The 27,140-nt window shown below is 48.5% G+C and overlaps 1 protein-coding gene across 4 annotated transcripts in view; it reads right to left on the reverse strand.

Annotated features, from left to right (window-relative positions):
- The window catches only part of LOC124795335, a 105,317-nt gene that overhangs the window by 51,581 nt on the left and 26,596 nt on the right, over positions 1-27,140 (reverse strand). For all 4 annotated transcript variants that reach the window (XM_047259321.1, XM_047259320.1, XM_047259319.1 and 1 more), the window contains exons 2-3: positions 2,487-2,687; positions 2,047-2,177 (exon numbers count right to left, since the gene is read on the reverse strand). In XM_047259321.1, the coding sequence (XP_047115277.1) occupies positions 2,047-2,177; positions 2,487-2,687 (332 nt within the window). The remainder of the gene's footprint in view (positions 1-2,046; positions 2,178-2,486; positions 2,688-27,140) is intronic.

Raw genomic sequence — 27,140 nt, forward strand, 5'->3', positions numbered from 1 at the left:
CAGCCATGATACTATATGCAAAACAGATGAAGTTGTGTGATGCTCTCTGGTGAGTTCTGGGCATGTGGTGGATCTTCAGAATTGAAGATTGACTTCTTCCAGTCTTCTTCAGATGGTTCTCTCAGTAACATTGGTGGAGTTAATTTCGTGCTTCAGCAGTAGCAGGCTGACAGTTGTGGAAAACCTGATATCGTAAGAAGTGGTAATACTGTGCCCATGTTGTTGTTCTCACGCCTGATCCTGATTTCCTTGCATAGTCTCCAACTTCTCTGTACCTTCTTACGGTTCTGGAAGTAGTGGAAGCTGCAGTTCTGAACACTTCCACAGCATAATGCTTGCTGCAACCATTCTCCACCAAAGCAACAGCTTATGCAGCACCTTCGAAGTGTAAGGGCATGTTTATTCCAGAAAGCTGATCACAATGACAGAAAATTCCTAAAAATACCCAGATTCAAAGGGGAACAATACAAGGTACAACAATAAGTGCAATAAGAGCAGGAAAGCATTACTGCCTCACATCCAATGTTCTGTTTTTCAGGTTGCATGAGAAACAACAATTAATTCTAGTGAAATATGCAAGCGATGCACCACTGTTTCCTCACAAAGCAATGCACTGGCTGCCGAGGCCAGACTGTGAGCAACTGCGCACGATGGGAGAAGCATACCAGGTGGTGGCGTTAGGGACAAGGCTGGGTTGGCTAGGGGAAGGGATAGCAAGGTAGGAGAGGGGGACAGTAAAGTGCTACTTGTGAGAGCATATAGCGACACGATTGGGACAGATTGGAACAGTTAGTGCATTCAGAAGGTTTGGGGTGGGAAGAGGGAAGGGGGGGGGGGGGGGGGGGGGTCGGAAAAGGGAGAAGTAAAAGGATTGTGGGTGCATTGGTGTGGGAGCAGGGAAGGGAATAGGTGGGTGGAGGACAGTCAACCCCCTGGCCAAACTCCAATAATCAGTGTACTTTAGCCACCTGTGCACTTCCTTGCTGCCACTCCAGCAAAACAGAGCCTTCTGTTCCACCAATGCACCACAGTCTTTTTAGTTCTCTGCTTTTTCACTCCCTCTACCCACCCCCAGCCCTCCTCACGACAGCACCCAGCTGCCCTCTCCCAATTCCTACCATATCCCTGAATTCTCACTACCCCGCTCTCCCTCCCCCTCCCTGCCCCAGCCACCTACTTGCCCCACCATCCAGACTGCATCTCCCATCATGCACAGAGTGTGTTTGTGTGTGTGTGTGTGTGTGTGTGTGTGTGTGTGTGTGTGTGTGTGTGTACTCTAGAAGGCCTTTTAGCCAAAGCTTACTTGCTCAGCAATTTTTTTGTTGTGCCTGTTTGTGACTCAACATCTCCACTATGTGGCGAGTAGCAATCTATCCTTTTCATAACAGTCATTAATCCGTCCTGGATTTTTCATTGCTTAATTAAACATTATTACGTGTTGTGTATAATTTTACAGTCCACACAAACAAAGGCACAGATAGCGCCAACAGAATAGCTTTGTTGTTTCGCTCTTTCAGGGAGACTTTTGTTAGATAACATATGGCTCTCTAGAGAATCAAATCACGAAAGCCAAACTGAGAAGTACTTAAACTGTGCTGTGAAAATGTGGCATTCTTGTAGTGCTGAGAGGAGCAGTGGAGTAATCATACCTGTGTAAGAGTTACTACATGTTTGCATGCGGCCAAATTAGTGGAAGATGAAAGATGCACGAAGTTGACACCTATGACACTAAACATGCTACAGCAATAGAAAATGGACGCATGGTGTAATACAGTGTTTGTGGTGCCAAGTTTAAATGACAGCGGGGGTGAACAAGAAATACAATACTGTTATTTGGAAAAGAAATCTATGTGGTAACAGAGAACTTCTCAAACACACGAGTAAAACTATGAAAGGTACATCATCTGTTTGCATGTATTACAGGAAAATAATCATGCCCTGAAAAACATATGGAAGAACAAGCAGAAGGACTCACTTTAATTTTTTGATTATGTACTACACTAAAGTTTGCATCTGTAAATATTATTCACCAGTGTATGAACATACCGCATAAAAAGATCATGGTAAATGTATGGCAGGAGTGGTTCTGGAAGCTCTCTGAAGAAATGCTTCAGAACATTTGCAACGTCTATCACATGATGCTGTCCACCAAGTTTTCCACCACTGTCAAGATGCGTCTGCAAAAATTCAATATGCAAATCAAATTTAAAAAATAAAAATAATAAAATAAACAAATTAAGGCAAAGGAAATCTATTCTGGTTGCAAATCCTCACTTTCTAGTCAACTGATAACAACTTCAATTCTGGCATATTGTTGGGTCAGAATGGAAAGATGAGTCATCCAAAAATAAATTTCCCCTTAGCATTTTGTCAACCCCCACAAGTATTGGGTTGTGGCACAGATTCTGTTTCTGCACACAAATTATGTGACACCATTTTAACAATGCTATAATTAAGTGAAATTATTTGATTAGTTACATACACACCTTTATCTGCCTTTGTCGGGCATTTGAACCTGCTTTGCGAAAGAGCCCTTCTGTACCACAGTTCTCTTCAATACATTTACAAGCTTCGATAATGAAAGTAGGGACTTCAGCCTCACATCCAGACTCCAAAGTTATTTTCTGACACTGCAGCTGATGTAAAGGCTTTTTGAAAAGTCTTCCATCATTACCTGTTGCTCGTAACTGCAACAAAAATGTTTCAATGCATTAGCTGTTTCTCAACCAAGGCATAATGTTTTAAAACTAATTTTAAGTAGTATTCCCAAACCATCTTTAAAAAAATGTATTTTGCTTGCTTCACTAGTATGAACTAGATTTACATGTTTTCTAAACCAGTGTGAATAAAAACAGAACTGTCCTAACTCCAAAACAATCCTGTAAAAACACAGGGAAAAGCTTTTGTTTGTCATGAGGAAGTGAACAAAGACAGACATGAAAGCTGATGTTGTTGTTGTTGTTGACATGAAAGCTGATAGGCTCACTAATATTTAGAAACTAGAGGATACAGGAATATTCCAGGTATACACTCAAAGGTAGTTACAATAGCAAGTAGGAAAGCTCTATTCTGGTCTTGGCACTCTTTATGTACATATCGAGTGGCATCTCAGGCCTTGCTGAGAAGATATTTAGAGTTACGATTGATGAGATATTATGCAGTTTTAATTTTAAGATTGAATTCCAGAAATGAGAGATCTCTGTCAGCACCTTCATTTAGTTGTGATTCATGAAGTGTACTGTGATACTGCTACTCTCTGAAACTACTGACTGTTTGAAATGTGTGCCCACAGTTCAGTGCAGTTCTGACCCTGTGGCTAAAGTATCACAGATGACAGGAGAGCTGTCAAGAGAGTAACATGTGAGCCTTCAAAGACCACCAAAGCAGAATATTGTCAAATGATCTATCACAAAGACCCAAAGACATTCTGGTCGTATGTAAAGACTGTTAGGGGCACCAAAGTTAGTGTCCAGTCCCTAGCGAATGAGACAGGAACTGAAATTTAGAGTAGCAAAGGAATTGCTGAAATGTTTAACTCTGTTTTCAAATGTTCCTTTACAACAAAAAACTCAGGATAACTGCCCAATTTAATCCTCATACCACTGAAAAGATGAGTGAAATAAGAATTAGTGTCAGTGGTGTTGAGAAACAGCTGAAATCATTAAAATTGAACAAAGCTCCAGGGCCCCATGGAATACCTGTCAAATTCTATGTGAATTTGCAGCTAAGTTAGCCCGTCTTCTAACTATAATCTGTTGTAGATCCCTCAAACATAAAACAATGCACAGTTCTTTGAAAAATGCACAGGTCACACCTGTCTGCAGGAAGGGTAGTAGAAGTGATCCACAAAACTGCCATCTAATATCTTTGACATCAATTTGTTGTAGAATATTAGAACGTTATTTTGAGCTCAAATGTAATGAGGTACCTTTAACAGAATAACCTCAACAATGCCAATCAGCATGGATTCCTAAAAAATCCATCACATGAAACCCAACTCTCACTTTTCTTACCTGACGTACTGAAAGCTTTGGATCAAGGCAACCACGCGTATGCATTATTTCTTGATTTCCAAAAAGCATTTTACTCTGTACCATACCTATGTTTATTGTCCAAAGTATGACCATATGGGGCATCGAGCGAAACTTGACTGGATTGAGGACTTTTCTGTAGGGAGGACACAGCATGTCATCTTGCATGGAGAGTCATCAGATGTAGAAGTAACTTCAGGTGTGTCCCATAGAAATGTGTTGAGATGCTTGCTGTTCACATTCTATATTAATGACATTGCAGACAATGTTAATAGAATGTTAACCTCAGGCCTTTTGCAGGTGATGCAGTTATGTATAATGAAGTACTATCTGAAAGAAGCTGCATAAATATTCAGTCCGGTCTTCAAAGTGGTGCAAAGATTGGTAACTTGCTTTAAATGTTCAGAAATGTAAAATTGTGCACTTCACAAAACAAAAAAACCATTGTATCCTACTATCCTACAACTGTTGGATTTTTTTTTTTTTTTTGGGGGGGGGGGGGGGATTTAAGGGCGCTCAACTACTGAGGTCATTAGCGCCCAGTCACTGTTGTTAGAGCACATGGAATCTAGTAAAACTCAAGGGGAGGGGGGGACACCAGAAAGACCTAACAAAGATGGAGATAAAATAAGTAAAAAGGTTAGATGTCTTTGGACAAGCCAGTCAAAGTTATAAAACGCAGAACACGAGCAGCTGCTCGAGCGTCATCAGCTAAAATATCCGGTAAAGTAGAGGGCAGGGACAGGACAACACGAGATTGACTAAAGTGGGGACACAACAATAAAACATGGCGCACTGTTAATGCCTGACCACAAGGGCACTGCGGGGCTGGGTCACCAGAGAGCAGGTAGCGGTGGCTAAACCGGCAATGCCCAATCCGCAACCTGGTCAGAAGGACCTCCTCTCGCCGAGATGGTTGGGAGGAGGTTGTCCAAGCAGTTGGAAGCGGTTTTACTGCCCGGAGCTTGTTTCCTTGGAGGGATGACCAAGCATCCCACCACAACGACACAAGCCTCTTACAAACATCCCCACCACCGTCAGATGGCGGGACACAATGGGAGGCTGGCCGAGGCAGGAGGACTGCAGCCTTGGCTGCAGCATCCGCAGCCTCATTCCCAGGCACTCCTACGTGTCCGGGAACCCACAGAAAGCTGACAGGAGAACCATTATCAGCGAAAGAATGGAGGGACTGCTGTATCCGTTGAACCAAGGGATGGACCGGATAGGGAGCTCCAAGGCTCTGAAGAGCACTGAGTGAGTCAGAGCAGAGTACATACGATGAATGGCGGTGGCGGCGGGCATACTGAACGGCCTGATGGAGAGCAAAAAGCTCGGCCGTAAAGCTGGAACATTGGTCGAGGAGCCGGTATTTAAAGGTGGCGGCCCCGACGACAAAGGCACAGCCGACACCATCGTCAGTTTTGGAGCCATCGGTGTAAATAAAGGTGTGACCGGCAAGTCGAGCACGAAGTTTGACAAACCGTGAGCAATACACTGCAGCCGGAGTACCCTCCTTCGGGAGTGAGCTGAGGTCGAGATAAATATGAACCGGAGCCTGGAGCCAAGGTGGTGTCGGGCTCTCACCCTCTCTGAAGGTGGTAGGGAGGGCAAAATCCAATTGTCGAAGCAGGCGACGGAAGCGGACTCCGGGGGGCAGCAGGGCAGACACATACAACCCGTACTGACGGTCGAGAGAATCGGCGAAGAAGGACTGATAAGAGGGGTGGTCGGGCATAGACAACAGCTGGCAGGCATACCTACACAGCAGTACGTCGCGCCAGTAGGTCAATGGTAATTCGGCAGCTTCAGCATAAAGACTCTCGACAGGATTAGTGTAGAAGGCTCCGGTCGCAAGGCGTAACCCCTGATGGTGGATGGAGTTGAGACGGCGTAAGAGGGATGGCCGAGTAGACGAAGCTCCCATAATCCAGCTTCGATCGGACTATGGACCGATACAAGCGAAGCAGGACAGTGCGATCCGCTCCCCAAGATGAACCACTAAGAACTCTGAGGACATTAAGGGAACGTGTACAACAGGCCGCCAAATAAGAGACATGCGGAGACCAACACAGTTTCCTGTCCAACGTGAGCCCTAGAAACTTAGTTGTTTCCACGAATGGGAGAACAACGGGACCGAGATGTAAGGATGGCGGAAGGAATGCTTTGTATCGCCAAAAGTTGATACAAACCGTCTTCTCTTCAGAGAACTGGAAGCCATTTGCCATGCTCCATGAGTATAGGCTGTCTAGACAACGCTGAGGGCAGCGCTCCAGGAGGCATATTCTCTGGGCACTGCAGTAGATCGCGAAGTCATCGACAAAGAGAGAGCCTGAGACATTAGGTGGAATGCAATCCATAATTGGATTGATCGCGATGGCAAAAAGGGCTACGCTCAAGACGGAGCCCTGAGGCACTCCGTTCTCCTGGAGGAAGACGTCGGACAATACGGAACCCACACGTATCCTAAACTTTCGATCCGTTAAAAAGGAATCAATAAAAAGGGGCCGGCGACCGCGTAGGCCCCACCTGTGCATAGTGCGGAGGATACCTCCTCTCCAACAGGTATCATAAGCCTTCTCCAAATCGAAGAACACGGCTACCGTTTGGCGCCTTCGCCAAAAGTTGTTCATGATGAATGTCGACAAGGTCACAAGGTGGTCAACAGCGGAGCGGGGGCGACGAAAGCCGCATTGGACATTGGTAAGTAGCCGTCGAGATTCAAGAATCCAAACTAACCGAGCTTGAACCATGCGCTCCTTCACCTTACAGACACAGCTTGTAAGAGAAATGGGGCGGTAACTAGAAGGAAGGTGTCTATCCTTCCCGGGTTTGGGTATAGGAACAACGACGGCGTCACGCCAACGCATGGGGACCTGACCTTCGGTCCAGACGCGATTGTAGGTACGAAGAAGGAAGCTTTTTGCCTGCCGGACAAAGGTGTGCCAGCATCTGAACGTGAATGGCATCTGGCTCCGGAGCAGAGGACCGGGACAGTGCAAGCGCACGTTCGAGTTCCCGCATAGTGAAAGGGGCATTATAAGTTTCCAGATTCAGCGAGTGGAAGGAAGGTCGCCGAGCCTCTTCTGCCTCTTTCCTGGGAAGGAAGGCAGGGTGGTAATGGGCGGAGCTTGAAACCTCCGCGAAAAACCGGCCGAAGGCGTTGGAGACAGCCACAGGATCAACGAGGACCTCATTACCTGAGGTCAGGCCAGGTACCGAGGAGTGGGCCTTAATGCCCGACAGGCGGTGCAGGCCACTCCATACGACAGAAGAGGGAGTAAAACTGTTAAAGGAGATGGTGAAAGTGGCCCAACAAGCATTTTGCTGTCTTTGATGACTCTACGGCATTGCGCTCGGAGTCAGTTGTATCCAATACAATTCGCCAACGTAGGATGGCGGCGAAAGGTGCGTAAAGCACATCGTCGAGCATGGATAGCGTCTCTACAAGCCTCGTTCCACCAGGGGACGGAAACGCGATGTGAAGAAGAGGTAGTACGAGGAATGGAACGTTCGGCAGCATTGATGATAACAGCCGTGAGGTATTCGCCTGACTGTCACAACTGAGAAAATCGTGGTCCGGAAAGGTCGCCAGGGAGGAGTGAAGTCCCCAGTCAGCTTTCGGTATGTTCCAGCTCGAAGGACGTGGGGATGGGGTGTGGTGCAGGAGACGAACGACACAGGGGAAGTGGTCGCTCGAATAGGTGCCAGAAAGGACATACCACTTGAACCGACGGGCAAGAGTGGTAGAACAGATCGAGAGGTCCAAGTGGGAGTAGGTATGAGTAGAGTCCGAGAGGAAAGTCGGGGCGCCAGTATTGAGGCAGACAAGATTGAGATGGTTGAAGACATCCGCCAAGAGGGAGCCTCTTTGACAGGATGCAGGAGAGCCCCAAAGGGGATGATGGGCATTGAAGTCGCCAAACAATAAAAACGGCGGGGGAAGCTGAACAATCAGGTGCATCATGTCAGCCCGACTAACAGCGGATGATGATGGAGTGTAGATGGTACAAACCGAAAAAGTAAAGGCAGAAAGAGTAATACGGACAGCTATTGCTTGGAGTGGGGTGGTCAATGGGATGGGATGGTAATAGACATCGTCCCGAACGAGCAACATGACCCCACCATGAGCTGGGATACCGTCCACAGGGGTGAGGTCATACCGCTCCGAGATATAGTGGGTAAAGGCAATAGGGTCAGTCGGGCGCAACTTGGTTTCCTGGAGACCAAGGACGAGTGGACAGTGCAGGCGGAGGAGCAGTTGTAATTCCTCCCGATTAGATTGAATACCTCTTATGTTCCAATGTAACAAGGCCATCGCTAGTCAAAAAAGAGGGGGAACGAGACGGGGGAAGAGCTGGTCACCTCGACGGCCGCGGAGGGCCAGGTTTCGAGGGAACAACGCTACAACCGGCGGGAGGCGGATCCTGTTCCCGAGTCATCGCCAGCTGCGGCCGCTGTCCCTGGTGGTGTAGGAGGGGCAGCATCATTTGCCGACGAGAGGCCAGCTGAGCGCCTGGCAGCAGAGCGTCCCGGCGAAACTGAGGACGGCCGGGAGCAGCGACTCACGGATGGAGTGTCAGACGAAACGCGCCGGGGTGGATAGGGGAATAGAGACTTCTTCTTGGGGGCCTTCTTGGAAGTCCGAGGAGGCACAGGGGTGGTGGGCTGGACCCGAAGAAGGTCCTCACGCGCGGGGTCCGTTTTGGAACGCCGGACCTCGGAAGCTGGGGTCCGGAACGTTTCCCCGATGGACGCCTGAGAAGAGGATCGCTTCTCAGGTGGCGGGGGGAGGGGGGGGGGCACGGGGGAGGAGGATTTGGAAGGTGGAAGGGAGGGATTTGGGAGGCAGAGGCAGAGACCCAGGATGGGGGGAGGAGGCGGAGGCAGAGACCCATGATGGGGGGAGGAGGCGGAGGCAGAGACCCATGATGGGGGGAGGAGGCGGAGGGGGGACAGGATAGGGGTGAGGATACCGCGGAAGGAGGGGACACAACTGAGGCAAACGAAGTGGTCAATGGCACGGGATGGAGGCGGTCATACTTCTTCCTGGCCTCAGAATAAGAGAGACGATCCAAAGTTTTGAGTTCTTGTATCTTCTTCTCCTTCTGATATGCGGGGCAGTCTGAGGATTTAGGCGGGTGGATGCGAGGACAATTAACGCACCAAGGTGGTGGGGTGCACGTATGTTCCTCACGAAGAGGACGTCCACAGTCGCCACAAAGGGGCTCAGCCTCACACCGTGACGACATGTGCCCAAAGCGCAAACACCGAAAACAGCACATAGGAGGCGGGACATAAGGTCGCACGTCGCACCGGTAGCACATCACCTTTACCCCTCGAAGGCGAGGATAAAGGCCCCGGTGTCGATGCGACGGTCTTTGGGGCCGCGTTGGACTCGCCGGACAAAATGCACGCCTCGGCACTCCAGGTTGGCCCTGAGCTCCTCATCAGATTGCAGCAGGAGGTCCTGATGAAAAATAACCCCCTGCGTCCTATTTAGTGCCAGATGCGGGACAATGGACACAGGGATATCCCCTAGGCGGTCGCACGCCTGGAGCGCCGCCGACTGTGTGACGGAGGTGGTCTTTAGAAGAACGGACCCCGAACCCTCAATGTGCTGAACAAAAAACATGGGCTTGGAGGTGGCGAACGTCCCCCCATCGGTTCAAGAACAGACCAAATAGCGGGGGAAGTACTTCGCCCCAAGCCGGCGGGCCTGTCCCTCCTCCCAGGGAGTGGCCAAGGGGCAAAGGGCAGGAGAACCAGAACTAGAGACAGCACCTTTCCGTTTGAAAGACTCTGCCGCAGAGCGACCTGATACGTGTTGACGTTTCATCTGCGAAACGTCCGCCCCGATACCACCCACTCCGACCAGGGGCTCTCCCCACGGGCGCCACCCAGCCTCAGCAAGGGCCACCTGGCAGGATGACCGTTGCCGGGAGTCCTGATGCCCCAAGGAGACGGACATCTACTCCTTGGCCGACGTGGGGAGGGTGCAGCTCAGGTATCGGCAGTACGATCCCTGTGTTGTCAGGGGGCTACAACCTAGAGGGTACATGACGACCCCACCACAACGGGCTGGCTACCGTGCTGGATTTCTGGTGCCATGGAAAGTCCATCATGATCGTAGGTGCAGATGGGGACGCACTATGGGCGTAACTTGTACAGCCCATCAGGCGTTTAGGCTCAATTTGAGGAATAGTGGGTATGGTTACAACGCCGGTACAATGCTGAGTGCCAAGGTCTTAGTGCACTGAGTGCACTGAGGACCAGTGGTACACCACGTAAGGCGTCCTTCCCCAAAAGGCTCGTACTTCTGCAGAATTTTGAAAAATGGAGGTCAAACCCGAAAGGGGACCATCACATGGAAGGTTAAAACGGTTGAAACTCCTTTTAGTCGCCTCTTACGACAGGCAGGAATACCTCGGGCCTATTCTTACCCCGGACCCACAGGGGGTGGGTAAAGCAGATGGCAGATATTGGTTTATTGGTGGGATACTGGGGAAATGCAGTCAGTCTAGAAAGTAGATTGCTTACAAATCACTCCTGTGACCTATCCTAGAATGTTATTGAAGTGTGCAGGACCTGTATGAAGGCGATATGAACATACAGAGAAGGGCAGTATGAAGGGTCACGGGTTTATTAAATCTGTGGAAGAGTGTCACAGATACTGAAGGAACTGAACTGGATTACTCTTGAAGACAGACGTAAACGATCCTGAGGAAGTCTATCAACAAAGTTTCAAGAAGCATCTTTAAATGATGACTCTGGGAATTAGTACAATCTCCAATGCATTGCTCACATTTAGCATTCTCCTGCTCTGGTATATTCCTAGAGCCACAATTTAAAGTCGGTTCTTGAAACTTCGTTAATAGACTTTCTCAGGATAGTTCACGTCTATCTTCAAGTCATACAATTCAGTTCCTTCTGTATCTGTGGCTCTCCCATGGATTAAACAAACCGGTGACCACTCATAATGCCTCTCCCCCCCCCCCCCCCCTCTCCCCCCATTACTCCTATTTCATACAGGTCCCACACAGTTCAACAATATTCTAGGATGGGTTACAGGAGTGATATGTAAGCAATCTCCTTTGTAGACATGATTGTACTTCCCCAGTATTCTACCTATAAACTGGAGTATACCATCTGTTTTACCCACAACAACTTATACGCTCATTCCATTTCATATCCCTATAGTGTGTCACATTCAGGTACTTTTACGAGTTGGCCGCTTCCAACTGTGACTCATTGATATTATAGTCATAGGATACTATGGTTTTGTAAAGTGCTCGATTTTACATTTCTGAACATTTAAAGCAAGTTGCCAATCTTTGCACCACTTTGAAGATCGGACTGAATATTTATGCAGCTTCTTTCAGATAGTACTTCATTATAGCCTTAGGTTACTATTAATATCGTCTTCAAGGTCATTAATATATAACACGAACAGCAATGGTCCCAACGCACACCTGGGACACCTGAAGTTACTTCTACATCTGACGATCACTCTCAATCCAAGATAACATGCTGTGTCCTACCTACTAAAAGGTCTTCAATCCAGTCACAAACTTCATTTGATATCCCATATGATTGTACTTTTGAAAATAAACATAGGTGTGGTACGGAGTCAAGTGCTTTTTGCAAATCAAAAAATACTGCATATACTTGTTGTCTTGACCCAAAGCTTTCAGTATGTCATGTCAGAAAAGTGAGAGTTGGGTTTCACATGATCAATTTTTCGACATCCATGCTGGCTGGCATTGAGGTGGTCATTCTGTTCAAGATACCTCATTACGTTTGTGCTCATATCTTCTAAGATTCTACAACAAATCAGTGTCAAGGATATTAGATGGTAGTTTTGTGAATCACTTCTACTACCCTTCTTTCTTATAGATGGGTGTGACCTGCGCATTTTTCGAGGAAGTGGGCATGGTTTTTTGTTCAAGGGATATACAATGGATTATAGTTAGAAGACGGCCCAACTGAGCTGCAAATTTGTATAAAATCTGATAGGAATTCTATCAGACCCTGCAGATTTGATTATTTTTAATGATTTCAGCTGCTTCTCAATACTTACTTCATTCATCTTTTCAGTGGTATGAGGATTACATTGGGGCTGTTCTCCTGGATTTTTCATTGTAAAGGAACATTTGAAAATGGAGTTAAGCATTTCAGCTTTTGCTTTGCTATCCTCAATTTCATTATTCGCTAGGGACTGGACACTAACATTGGTGCCACTGACAGCCTTTACATACAACAGAATTTCTTTGGGTATTGTGAAATATCATTTGACAATATTCTGTTACGGTAGCCATTGAAGGCATCATGCATTGCTCTCTTGACAGCCAAACATGTTTCATTTAGCCTTTCTTTGTCTGTAGCCTTTTGCTTTATTTTACACCTATAATGCAATAACTTCGGTTTCTTTAGAACTTTCTTTACAGTGGCTGTATACCATGGTCGTTCCCTCCCAGTATGGACTGTTCTTGTGGGTACATATCTATCCTGTGAGAGGTCAACTATTCTTTTAAACTTGAGCTGTAGTTCGTCTACAAGCTCCTGCCATGTGCTGAAAGTTTCAAGTTCCTCACTGATATATCACTCAACTTTTTCTGCCAGTCACTAGAATGACCCAAGTATTATCTCTAAGCCCAGACAGCAGGCAGCATTCGCTCCAATGTGTGCCACAATCTGCAGTTGGTTGCACCCTGTCCTCTAATGGCTGCTGGAATAGCCTCTTGAACATGTTGAATGAGGCCCGCAGGCATACACACTGAATGCACCTGGTATCCTTTCCTGGCCCTAGCACCTGGTGTCCTTTCCTGTCCCTTAATGCCATTCCCCTCCCATTCACCATATGTTTGAACTGCTGATGATGTATATGTATATGTTAAAGATAATTGGGCAAGACACCCTTGTTGAACCTCGTGTCATAAACCAGTCAGACAAATACGAGAAAAATTTATTAAAATTCAAGCAGTCATGTTGTGCCTGCCACCAATAAGTAAGGGCTGAGGCATTTCAGATGTTTAAAATGCTGCTCCTTCTTTCCCTCAACTTAGCACTGAAGTTTTTTTTTTCCTTTCTTTTTTTTTTTTTTAGGGCTCAAAAACAACTGAGGTCATAAGTGCCCATGTCATAACCTTAGAACTTCAAGAAGTAAAAGAAGTTAATAGCAACTATACATTAAGCTCAACTGACGAAAGGAAAGAACTAAAAACAAGGACTTCCTCTCGGAGAAAGGTCCACAAAATGTGCCATACAGACAGAGAAGTTCCCAAACCACAGATTAAATGTCTTTTACCCTATTGCTATGATGGGTAAAAAGTACACTACTGACTATTAAAACTGCTACACCAACAAGGAATGCAGATGATAAACGGGTATTCATTGGACAAATATATTATACTAGAACTGACATGTGATTACATTTTCACGCAATTTGGGTGCATACATCCTGAGAAATCAGTACCCAGAACAACCACCTCTGGCCGTAATAACGGCCCTGATACGCCTGGGCATTGAGTCAAACAGAGCTTGGATGGCGTGTACAGATACAGCTACCCATTGGTTCAATTGGCCACTGGAGAATGTGCTGGTCAGGGCAGCAGTCGAACATTTTCTGTATCCAGAAATGCCCATACAGGACCTGCAAAATGCGGCCATGCATTATCCTGCTGAAATGATTTCGCAGGGATCGAATGAAGGGTAGAGCCACGGGTCGTAACACATCTGAAATGTAACGTCCACTGTTCAAAGTGCTGTCAATGCGAACAAGAGGTGACCAAGACGTGTAACCAATGGCACCCCATACCATCACACCGGGTGATACGCCAGTATGGCGATGACAAATACATGCTTCCAATGTGCATTCACCGCAATGTCGCTAAACACAGATGGGACCATCATGATGCTGTAAACAGAACCTGGATTCATCCAAAAAAAATTACGTTTTGCCATTTGTGCACCCAGGTTCGTCGTTGAGTACACCATCACATGCTCTCTTGTCTGTGATGCGGCATCAAGGGTAACCCCAGCCATGGTCTCCGAGCTGATAGTCCATGCTGCTGCAAATGTAGTCGTTCTGTATTACCCTCCTGAACCCACCGATTCCATATTCTGCTAACAGCCATTGGACCTCTGCCAATGCAAGCAGCAATGTCGCAATACGATAAACCATGATCGCGATAGGCTACAATTCGACCTTTTTCAAAGTCGGAAATGTGATGGTACGCATTTCTCCTCCTTACATGAGGCATCACAACAACGTTTCACCAGGCAATGCCGGTCAACTGCTGTTTGTGTATGAGAAATCGCTTGGAAACTTTCCTCATGTCAGCATGTTGTAGGTGTCACCACCGGCGCCAACCTTGTGTGAATGCTCTGAAAATCTCATCATTTGCATGTCACAGCATCTTCTTCCTGTCAGTTAAATTTCGCATCTGTAGCACGTCATCTTCGTGGTGTAGCAATTTTAATGGCCAGTAGTGTAAACAGTCGTTGATAGCCCACATGTTGTTCACTAAAACTGCTGGCAAACATACTGTGGAATGTAACCGGTTAAAAGAAGGCCATTGGGTATGGAAATGGTGAACTGTCAGAAAGGCTGATGACAATGGGCACAAAGTGATGAGGGATCACCATTTAAATGGCAATGACTAAAAAGGCAGTGCCCAATATACAACCTTGCTAAATTGATCTCCTCGCGATGATAAGTCAAAGATGGTCAGCCAAACGATTGGTAAAGGTTTAATTCCACGAGGCTTGTTCTCGTGAAGAGAAAACCACTGGTGATGCTAAAGTGACATCATATGCCGACAGACAGTAACATGGAGATCATTCAAAGCAATGGAAGAGCTAGCAGACCAAGGCAGGATAACTGCACCAATGGCAGCAATGTCAGCAGTTTCTTTTAACCTCAGACCGACATGACCAGGAATCCTAACACTGCAGTGACTCCCTCAACAGCAAGCAAGTGGGAGCTTTCTTGGACCTGCTGCACTGAGGGATGGATTGTGTACAGCACACACAAGCTCTGAAGGGCACTGAAAGAACTGGAGCATATGAAAGTTAAAAAGCACGTATCGCCGGATGTACTGGGTGGCCTGATAGATGATGAAGAGCTCTGCTGCAAAAAATCAGCAATTTCCTGGAGGCCAGTACCGAAAAGGGTCGGTGCCAATGACAAAGGCACACCTGACACCATGGTTGGTCACGGAGCACTCACAGTGTACATGAAAGTACCATTGCTAAGCTGTGTGCAAGGTCGAGAAACTTGCAGCAATAGATCACATCCAGAGTAGTGTTCTTGGGAAGCAAATGAAGTCCAAGAAGAAAATGGGCCACTGCACAAAGCCAACGCAGTAAAGGGTTCATACCCATCTGGAACGTAGCCAGTAGTGTTAAGTTAATCTGCTGGAGCAGTAGCCAAAAGGTAACTTTGGGAGGTAACAAGACAAAAAGAGCACACCCCATACCGGTGGTCAAGGAAGTCATCAAAAAAAGAGGGCCTAAGATGGGTGGTTGGGCATGGCAGACTAATGGCATGGGTATTCACTGTAGAGGACATCATGCCAGTATGACAATGGTAGTTCTGCAACTTCTGTATAGATACTCTCAATCGATCTAGTGTGAAAGACGCCAGAGGCCACATCTATTCCACGGTGGTGGATTGTGTTAAGACAGTGTTTGCACGGTGGTGGATTGTGTTAAGACAGTGTAACATGGACGGACATGCAGAGGAATACACAAAACACCCATAATATAGTTTCAACTGGGCAAGGGATTGATACAAAAGGAGAAGGGTGGTCTGATCCACTCCTAGGAAGTACCACTTAGGACACGTAGGAAATTGAGCATGCATGCACAGCATGCGTCCACGTAAGACACATGGGAGGACCAAGAAAGTTTCCTATCAAGCATGAGCCCCAGGAATTTCATAGTTTCAGCAAACAGAAGAGCAACAGGCCCAAGATGTAAAGACGGTGGAAGAAACCCTCTGAGCTGCCAGAAATTCATACAAATGGTTTAGTGGGTGGAAGAGTAAAAGTCATTGTTGATGCTCCACAAGTAAAGACAATCAAGACCTCACTGGAGGTGCCGCTCAAGAGACAAGTCCATGGCAAAGAGTAAGAGATCGCAAGGTCATTGATGAAACAGAAGCTGGAGATTCCTGGTGGGAGACAGTCCATAACAGGGTTAATGGCTAAAGTAAAGAGGACGATGCTCAGGATGGAGGCTTGAGGCTATTTGTTCTCCTGGATAAAGGTATCTGACAAGGTTGAACCAACGTGTACTTTGAAAACTCAGTCTTTTAAAAATTTCTGAAGGAAACTGGGCAGGCAGCCTTGGAAGCCCCACGTGTATAGAGTATGGAGGATACCAGTCCTCCAACATGTGTCTTAGGAATCCGCCAAATCAAAAAACACGCCCACAGTCTGTTATTTCTGCAGAAAACTGTTCACAACATGATTTGACAAAGTGACGAGAGGTCACCTGAAGAACGGTGCACATGAAATCAACAGTGCGCAATGGTCAGTAGATTGTGAGACTACAGCCACTTTACCAGACGACCAAGAATCATACATTCCATCACCTTGCAAATACAGCTGAGGAGATAAATGGGGTGGCAGCTAGAAGGAAGCTGTTTGTCCTTGCCGGGCTTAGGTGTGGGTACGACAGTGGCTTTAGGCGAGCATGTGGGAAATGTACCATCTGCCCAAACATGATTGTATGTACGAAAGAGAAAGGTGCTGCCACATCTGAATGTAAACACCGTCCGGTCCTGGGGCAGAAGTTCGGGATGAGATGAGAGCATGGTCAATCTCCCTTATAGCAAAGCCAGCATTGTAGCATTAACAATTCTGAGAGGAGTAGGATGTCACCTGAGCCGCCTTCACTCATTTCAGTGAGAGAAGGGCTGGGTGATAATGGGTGAAGCTTCAAATCTCTGCAAAATAGGGGCCCAGAGTGTTGGAGGTAGCAATAGGGTTCACAATGATATCATCATGCTGCAAATCAGGGAATGGACCTCAGTCCCAGACGGCCAATGGATGTTGCCCCACATGACGGAAGAGGGAGTGAAACTTAAAAGCACTATTAAAAAAATCTAGCTAGCTTTTTTGCTACCCCAAAGAATGTGATGACACTGCACACAACCGTTTATAACAAATACAGTTTGCCATTGTAGGACGACAGTTAAAAGCATGGACACCACATCTCTGCATTCGAATCACACCGCGGCATGCCTCAGTCCATCAGGCAAAGGAACATGGCGTGGTAAAGAATTGCAAGGTATGGAACATTCTGTGGCAGTAAGGATAACATTCATAAGGTCATCACAACTGAGGAAATATTGTTTGTCAAATGCCCCCAATTGGGCTTAGGAAGCTGCCAATTGGGTTTACATGCAGTTGGGGTAGGTGTCAGCAAATAGACAGCACACAGGAAATGGTCACTCTAGTACATGTCAAAGACAATGGACCACATGAGATGACGGACAAGCTGGGCAATGCAGAACGAAAGGTCCAAATGGTAATAGGTGCGTGTAGTCTGAAAGGAACTTGAGTGCTCCTGTGCTAAGACAGGTGTGGTTGAGTTGGTTGAGAAGGTCAGTCAAGAGGGAACATCATAGATAGGTTCTTGAAGAGCCCCAAAGGGCATGGTGGACATTAAAGTTGCCAAGTAGCAAAAAGGAGTGAGGGAGCTGACCAATAAGGTGGAGCACATCTGCCCTGGTGCCAGCAAGTAATGGACAGATGTAGACAACACAAAGAGAAAAAGTAAAACAAGGAAGGAAAACGCAGACTGCAACAGCTTGCAGGTGTTCAATGAGTAGTCTGGCTATGGACATCATCCCGGATGAGCAGCATGACTCCACAATGAGATGGAATGCTGTCCACGGTGGGCGGGGAGGATGGTGGTTGCTTTGTTTAAAAGAGGGGGGAAGGGAGCAAACACCTAGATCATTGGCCCCTTGTTCCAAAAAAAACAATGCGACAAGGGCGAGAATAAAACAAAGAAGACTGACAACACAAAATGGAAAGAAAGGAAAAACCACAAGAACAATGGAAAGGCAACAAACACTTAAGTGGAAAAAAGGGGACAAGAAAACCACAGAAACTCAAGAAGAGATTAAACTGACAAAACAGATTACCGTGACTGGCTGACTATGAGAATAAAAAGGAGAAGCCAGCCACTGTGCAACACATTAAACCCTCCACCCTAAAAGCACTAGGGTGGAGAACACAGTGGGACGAAGGACAAGTGCAAAAATTTAGATTAAATGTTAAAACCCACCCTCACAAATACAAGGTGAAACTAAATCAGCCGATTGGGCGTTGTCAGATAAAATTAGTGGCAACAAGTCAGGTAACCGAAGATTTCATCACAGGGCAGTCGAAGTGGGACAGTGCACCAGAATATGGGCCACTATCAACCGGGCGCCACATCGACATTGAGGTGGGTCTTCATGGCGCAGGAGGTAGCCGTGGGTCGCCCAAGCGTTGCCAATGTGGAGCTGGCAGAGAACCACAGAGCCCTGTGAGAGGCTCGCATGGAGGACTGCCACACATTCATAGTCTCCTTAATGGCACGCAGTTTGTTGTGCGTACTGAGACTATGCTATTCCGACTCCCAAAGCCGAAAATCCTAGCGACACGAAAACGAACACAGGTCAGTTATTGGAATGCTGATATCCATAAGCAGTTTCTGTGCAGCCCGTTTGTCCAGCTAGTCAGCAAGTCAGCAAGTTTGTTGCCTGGGATTCTGACGTGTCCTGGGGTCCATACAAACACCACTGAACGACAGGACCTTTCCAGGGCTTAGATGGAGTCCTGGATGGTCACTACCAAAGGATGGCGAGGGTAGCACTGGTTGATAGCTTGTAGGCTGCTCAAAGAGTCAGTACACAGAAGAAACGACTCCCCAGGACATGAATGGATGTGCTCAACAGCACGAGATATAGCCATCAGCTCGGCAGTGAAAACACTGCAGCCATCGAACAAGGAAGGTTGTTCAATATGTCCTCCATGGAAATATGCGAAGCCGACGTGACCATCAGCCATCGAGCAGTCGATGTAAATCACTTCACGGCCTTGGTACATGTCAAAAATTGAGATGAAGTGACAGCAGAGAGCCGTGGGGTGAACTGAGTCCTTCAGGCCATGTGAAAGGTCCAGGCGAAGCCACGGCCTAGGTGTACACCACGGAGGTGTACGCAATTGGACCTCACGTATAGGTGGTAAAGCCAAGGACTCTAGTTCAGATAGAAGGGATTGGACGCGAACTGCAATTGTAAGCCCTGACCTGGGCAGCTGATGTGGGAGATGAACCGACGTGGGCGGGAAAAGAAGATGGTAATTCGGGTGCGCAGGAGAACGAACATGTGCAATGTAACTAGCGAGCAGTTGTTCACGCCTGACCTGCAATGGTGGAACTCCAGCCTCCGCACAGACTCTGTCCTGAAAGCTCCCATCGCTAGTCGAACGCCACAGTGCTGCACTGGGTCGAGTAAATGCAACACCATAAATCAGACTCCCATAGTCAAGGCAGGATTGAACAAGGGCTCTGCATAGCTGCAACAGCTTAGAGCAATCTGCACCCCAGTTGGTGTTGCTCAGGCAGTGAAGGGCATTGAGGTGCTGCCAGCACTTCTGCTTAAGGTGACTAAGGTGAGTAAGCCAAGTCAATCAGGAGTTGAAAACCAGTCCTAAAAATCGATGTCTCAACTACAGTGAGGGGATCGTCAGAAAGGTAAAGTTCTAATTCTGGATGAATGGTACAATGCCAATAGAAGTGCATAACACACGACTTTGCGGCCAAAAACTGAAAGCCGTGGGCTAGAGCCCATGACTGTGCCTTGTGGATGGCTCCCTGTAGGCACCACTCAGCAACACCAATACTGGTGGAGTAGTACAAAATGCAGAAATCGTCTGCATACAGAGAGGGTGAGACGGACGGCCCTACAGCTGTTGCTAGACCATTAATGGCCACTAAAAATAGAGAGACACTCAATACAGAGCCCTGTGGGACCCCATTCTTCTGGATATGGAGGGAACTATGGGAGGCACCAACTTGGACACGGAAAATACACAGCGACAGGAAATTCTGGATAAAAATCGGGAGCGAGCCTCGGATACCCCACTCATACATTGTGCCAAGGATATGATGTTGCCAGGTGGTGTCATACACTTTTCGTAAATCAAAAAAGAAGGCAACAAGGTGTTGGCATCTGGAAAAGGCTGTTCGGATGGCAGACTTGAGGGACACAAGATTATCAGTGGTAGAGTGACCCAGGTGGAAGCCGCCCTGGCACAGAGCCAGTAGGCCAGTGACTCCAGGACCCAACCCAACCGCCAACACACCATACGTTCCAGAAGCTTACAAAGAATGTTGGTGAAGCTGATGGGCCGACAGCTATTCACATAAAGTGAGTTTTTGCTGGGTTTGTCAGGGCAATGTGCAAGGGCACTGAGGGGCTCCCACTCTGTAAAGGGGGCGTTATACGGTTCATTGTGGCGTGTAGTGAATGAGAGGACTCTCTCTTCCATCTGCTGTTTGGGTTTTTTTTTTTTTTTTTTTGTGGTTTTAGGGCGCACAACTTCAATGGTCATTAGCGCCCTGACTATGTTAAGAATGCACCGCGAGTTACAAGTTTAAAACAACAACTAAAAGGGAAAACACAATAAAAGACAGACTGACAGGCATAGGATTAAAAAACAGCATCATCAAATGTCCTTAGAGAGGTTTGTCAAATTGATAAAACGAAGAAAGCGAGCAGCTGCTCGTGGGTCATCCGCTAAAATGGCATCTAGAGTACATGGCAGGTTAAGATCTAGACGCAGTGTGTTAAAATCCGGACAGTACATTAAAATGTGGCGGACCGTCAGCAATTGCCCACATGGGCAGAACGGCGCCGGCGCAGCCGTCAGCAGATGGCGATGGTTGAACCGGCAGTGTCCAATGCGTAACCGGGCCAAAACGACCTCCTCCCGCCGAGAAGGGCGGGAGGAGGACGTCCAAGCCGCGGGAAGAGGTTTCAAGGCCCGAAGCTTGTTGTCTGTAAGTGCAGCCCAATCGGCATGCCACAGCGATAAAATGCGCCGAGAAATTACCCTGCTACAATCCGACGAAGGGACACAACAAGAAGCTGTCCGAGGCTGGAGGACCGCAGCCTTGGCCGCGGCATCTGCAGCTTCGTTCCCAGGGATACCGACATGGCCAGGGACCCACATAAAGCGAACCGGAGAACCGACGTCCACCAGCTGCTGAAGAGAGCGGTGGATCCGGTGCACGAAAGGGTGAACCGGATACGGATCACTGAGGCTCTGGATGGCGCTCAGGGAATCGGAGCAGATGACATAAGCAGAATGTCGGTGGCGGCAGATGTAAAGAACAGCCTGGTAGAGGGCAAAGAGCTCAGCTGTGAAGACCGAACAATGGCCATGGAGCCGGTATTTGAAACTTTGTGCCCCGACAATAAAAGAACACCCGACCCCATCATTGGTCTTTGAGCCATCTGTATAAATGAAGGTCATATTGATGAACTTCGAACGAAGTTCAACAAGGTAGACCGAACCGGGGGTAACCTCTTTTGGGAGCGAGCTGAGGTCAAGGTGAACGCGGACCTGAGCCTGGAGCCAAGGTGGCGTGTGGCTCTCGCCACTCGAAAGGTTGCAGGGAGTGAAAAATTAAGGTGTTGAAGGAGGCGACGAAAGCAAACTCCAGGGGGTAGCAGGGCAGAGACATACAACCCGTATTGACGGTCGAGAGAGTCGTCAAAAAAGGAACGATAAGACGGGTGGTCGGGCATTGACAGTAGCCGACAGGCATACCGACAAAGCAGTATATCGCGCCGGTAGGTGAGTGGCAATTCTCCAGCGTCAGCATGAAGACTCTCTACGGGACTAGTATAAAACGCTCCGATCGCAAGTCGTAAACCCCGATGTTGTATGGAGTTGAGGCGGCGTAAGATGGATGGCCGTGCAGTGGAGTATACGAAGCTCCCAAAATCCAGCTTGGAGCGGACGATCAACCGATATAGACGAAGCAGGACGGTTCGATCCGCTCCCCACGACATACCACTGAGAACACGGAGGACATTTCAAGAACGGGTACAACGGGCAGCCAAATATGACACATGTGGAGACCAGCTAAGTTTCCTGTCAAATGTAAGACCTAAAAATTTTGTTGTCTCCACGATTGGGAGAGCAACGGGACCGAGTCGTAAGGACGGTGGGAGAAACTCTTTGTAGCGCCAGAAGTTAATACAGACCGTCTTCTCGGCAGAAAAACGGAAGCCATTGGCGATACTCCAGGAGTAAAGACGGTCAAGAGAACGCTGAAGACAGCGCTCCAGGACACGTGTACACTGCGCGCTGCAATAGATGGTAAAATCGTCCACGAAAAGGGAGCCTGATACATCAGCTGAGAGGCAATCCATTATTGGATTGATCGCGATGGCGAAGAGAGCGACGCTCAAAACTGAGGCCTGTGGCACCCCATTCTCCTGGCGAAAGGTGTCTGGCAGGACAGAACCCACACGTACCCTGAACTGTCGATCCATTAAAAAGGAACGAATAAAAAGAGGGAGGCGACCGCGAAGGCCCCATGTATGCATGGTGCGGAGAATGTCCACTCTCCAACAGGTGTCGTAAGCCTTCTCCAAATCAAAGAACACAGCCGCGGTCGGGCACTTCCGCAAGAAGTTATTCATAATGAAGGTCGACAAGGTAACCAGATAGTCAACAGCAGAGCGGCGCCTACGAAATCCACATTGTACATTGGTAAGTAGGCGTCGAGACTCTAGCAGCCAAACCAATCGAGAGTTAACCATTCGCTCCATCACTTTACAGACACAGCTGGTAAGCGAGATGGGTCGATAACTGGAAAGCAAGTGCTTGTCCTTCCCCGGCTTAGGAATCGGGACAACAATAGACTCGTGCCAGCATGCGGGAACATGTCCCTCAATCCAGATGCGATTGTAAGTACGAAGAAGAAAACCATTACCCGCAGGAGAAAGGTTCTTCAGCATCTGAATATGAATAGAATCAGGCCCTGGAGCGGAGGACCGTGATCGGCCAAGTGCGTTTTCGAGTTCCCACATGGTGAATGGGGCATTATAACTTTCACGATTCGAGGAGCGGAAGTTAGGTGGCCTAGCCTCCTCTGCCTGTTTGCGGGGGAGGAAGGCAGGGTGGTAATGAGCGGAGCTCGAAACCTCGGCGAAAAAGTGGCCGAAGGCCTTGGAGACATCCTCAGGGGCCACAAGGACGTCATTCGCGACCGTCAAGCCAGAAACTGGTGAGTGGACCTTAGTGCCAGATAGCCGGCGCAGGCTACCCCAGACAACAGAAGAAGGAGTAAAACTGTTGAAGGTGCTTGTGAAAGCAGCCCAGCTGGCATTCTTGCTTTCTTTAATAATACGACGACACTGTGCACGTAATCGTTTATAATTGATACAATTCGCCACTGTAGGGTGGCGTTTAAAGGTGCGTAAAGCACGTCGACGAGCACGTAAAGCGTCTCTACATGCTGCGGTCCACCAGGGGACCGGTACGCGACGTGGAGAAGAAGTAGGGTGAGGGATGGAATATTCAGCAGCAGCGAGAATGACTTCCGTGAGGTGTGCGACCTGACGATCACAGCTTGTGAAGGTTTGATCCTGAAAGGTCGCCCTGGAAGAGAAGAGCCCCCAGTCTGCTTTGGAGATGGTCCAACTAGATGAGCACGGAGAGGGGGTATGCTGCAGGAGATGGATAACACACGGGAAGTGGTCGCTCGAATATGTATCAGAAAGCGCATACCACTCAAACCGGCGTGCAAGTTGGGGAGTACATATAGAGAGGTCTAAATGGGAATAGGTGTGAGATGTGTCCGAAAGAAAAGTAGGGGCGCCAGTATTGAGGCAGACAAGATTGAGCTGGTTGAAAAGGTCTGCTAACAGGGAGCCCCTCGGGCAGGATGCTGGAGAGCCCCAAAGGGGATGGTGGGCATTGAAGTCGCTAGTTAACAAAAATGGTGCAGGTAGCTGAGCAATAAGTTGCATCATGTCTGCCCTGGTAATGGCAGATGATGATGGAGTGTAAACGGTACAAATGGAAAATGTAAAAGTGGGGAGAGTAATGCGGATGGCAACTGCCTGCAGGCCGGTGTGCAACATGATGGGATCATAGTACATATCATCCCGGACCAGCAACATAACCCCTCCATGAGCCGGGATACCTACCACAGGGGGTAGGTCAAAACGCACAGAGGTGTAGTGTGCCAAGGCAATTTGATCGCATGGGCGTAGCTTCGTTTCCTGGAGGGCTACTACGAGCGGACAGTGCAAGCGGAGCAGCAACTTCAAGTCCTCTCGGTTGGAGCGAATGCTGTGAATATTCCAGTGAATAAGTGCCATCGTAAGAAGAAAAGGAAGATGAAAGAAGGGGTCACCTCGAAGGCCGCTGAGGGCCTGGCTTCGAGCGAGCACTGCCGCCGCTATCAGTAGGCGGACAGTCATCGTCCATTAGGTCTATAGGTTCATCGGCCATCTTGGGAAGATGGCCGGGAGGGGGAGCTTCCTCTGCTGGTGAACGGCCAGATGTTCGGCTACCAGCGGTGCGGCCAGGCGAAACGGATGACGGCCTGGGGCGGGAACCGCTGGGTGGTGCAGGAGAAGAAATGCGCCGTGGCGGAGAAGGAGAACTGTGCTTCCTATGAGCCTTCTTGGAAGGACGTTTGGTGGAAGTACCGGTCGAAGGCTGGGAGGTCGAGGTACGTAGGAAGTCTGCACGGGACAGTTCCTTCTTGAAGGCCCGTGCATCAGACTTCTGGGTCTTTGTCTTAGCAGAAGCTGATGAAGGGGCTGGTGTCTGTGGGGTGATGGGACGAAGAGGAGACGTCGACCGCGCGATCTTAGCACTGGCCGAACGGACGACTGTGGTGCTTAAGGTCAGATCGCATGTCTGGGTTGCCACCTCCCTGGTAGTCCGAGGAGAGGCGAGGACAGTACTGTATTTCCCCGCTGGGAGCAGCGTGGGCTTCCTACTAGCCAATAGCTTGCGAGCAGCCGAGGTGGACACTTTCTCTTTGACCCGAATTTCTTGGATACAGCGTTCTTCCTTATAGACAGGACAGTCGCGGGAGGATGCGGCATGGTTACCCTGACAGTTCACACAACGAGGAGACGGAGGTGGACAGTCACCCTCATGGGCATCCCTGCCACAAGTGACACATTTAGCCGCATTGGAACAAGACTGTCTAGTGTGATTGAAACGCTGACACTGGTAGCAGCACGTAGGTGTCGGGACATAGGGGCGAACAGAAATAACCTCGTAGCCCGCCTTGATGCACGATGGCAGCTTAACACTATCGAAGGTCAAGAAAAGTGTCCGGGTCGGTACAAGGTCATTGTTGACCTTTTTCATCACCCTATGGACAGCCGTCACACCCTGCTCAGCGAGGAAAGATTGAATCTCCTCGTCAGTCAATCCGTCGAGGGATCTAGTATAGACTACACCACGAGACGAATTCAAAGTTCGGTGAGCCTCCACTCGGACAGGGAACGTGTACAGGAGTGTGGCCCGAAGCAGTTTTTGTGCCTGAAAGGCGCTCTCAGTTTCTAGTAATAAGGTACCGTTACGCAACCTGGTACAAGATTTGACAGATCCGGCTATGGCATCTACGCCCTTCTGGATAACGAAAGGGTTGACAGAGGAAAAATCCTTTCCGTCCTCAGATCGAGAAACGACGAGGAACTGTGGGGCAGGCGGTAGTACTTTTGTCACTGGTGGCTGGTCATGTTTCCGTTTTTGGGCAGAAGTCGAGAGAGATGGAGTGAAATCCATTGCGGAGGAATCCCCCATGATTGCCAGCGTCTCCGATGGCGCGCTCCTTCCTCGTGGCGACCCTCTCAGAGGGCACTCCCGCCTTAGGTGAATGTTTACACCTCAGGTCACACCTCCCGAGAAACAGACGGAGGGACCAATCGGCATGGTCAGAAGGTATCAGCTCAGGCAATCACCCCTCCCTGGGCCTGGCCTTTACCAGGGGGTACGTGCGTGCCCTACATGTCTACCCAGGGCGGGGAATTACGCGTTACCCCGTCACCGGCTACGCGTGCGAACGCGTGGGTCGGCCTTCAGGCACGCACAGGGAGGAAGGAAGAAGAGGAAAAAGAAGAGAGAGAGGGAGAGAGAGGACAGACTGTCTCAAACGCCGAGGCAGAGACCAGAGAAGGCAGGGAGAAGAAGGCAATGAGAAGGCAAGGAGAAGAAGGCAATGAGAAGGCAATGAGAAGGCAAGGAGAAGAAGGCAATGAGAAGGCAAGGAGAAGAAGACAAGGGAAAGAGTAAGGAAGACAGTGAGGTGGAGAAGAGCAAAGAAAGGAACCAACCAAAGGAAGGAAGAAACGAGAAATGAAAAAGCAAAATGACCGCAAATAGAGGTCGTGGAACTGTCCGTCTCCGGACGCAGGCGCTAACGACCCCCTTGAGGGGGTGGGACTCCTTTTAGTCGCCTCTTACGACAGGCAGGAATACCTCGGGCCTATTCTAATCCCCGGACCCGCAGGGGGGATCTGCTGTTTGAGAGTGTGAAAGGCTAGCAAGCATAGTGCTCAGCAAAGTGCTCGGCAATCGCGTTTGTGTCGGTACATAAAACGCCATTTATGTTAACACCAGGACCACCTGTTGGTGTCTGGTACCCGAAAACTTGTTTCATCTTTGCCCAGACTTGGGATGGTGACATGGCACCCAATGGTCGGCACTACCTCTTCCCAACACTTCTGTCCTGAGTTTGGTAAGTTGGAGAACGCGGGCACAGAGGTGTTTAAAGGCTATGAGGAAGGGTGATGCTTATGCCGCTGTAGAGCTCGTGGACACTCCTTAATTGACTCAGTGACCGGCAACCACCAAGGGACTGTCTTTCACTGGGGGCACCCTGAAGAACGAGGGATCACGTTTTCTGCTGCAGAAACAATCGTTGTAGTTATCTGCTCAACCATCAAATCAATGTTACCATGTGGGGGAGATTCAACTGTGGCAGCACAGGTGAAAGTTTCCCAGGCCACCTTGTTTAAAGCCCATCTGGGCAGGCGTCCATGGGCCTGACACCAGGGCACTGACA

Source organism: Schistocerca piceifrons, chromosome 4, assembly GCF_021461385.2.
Source record: "Schistocerca piceifrons isolate TAMUIC-IGC-003096 chromosome 4, iqSchPice1.1, whole genome shotgun sequence".
Taxonomy (NCBI): Eukaryota; Metazoa; Arthropoda; class Insecta; order Orthoptera; family Acrididae; genus Schistocerca; species Schistocerca piceifrons.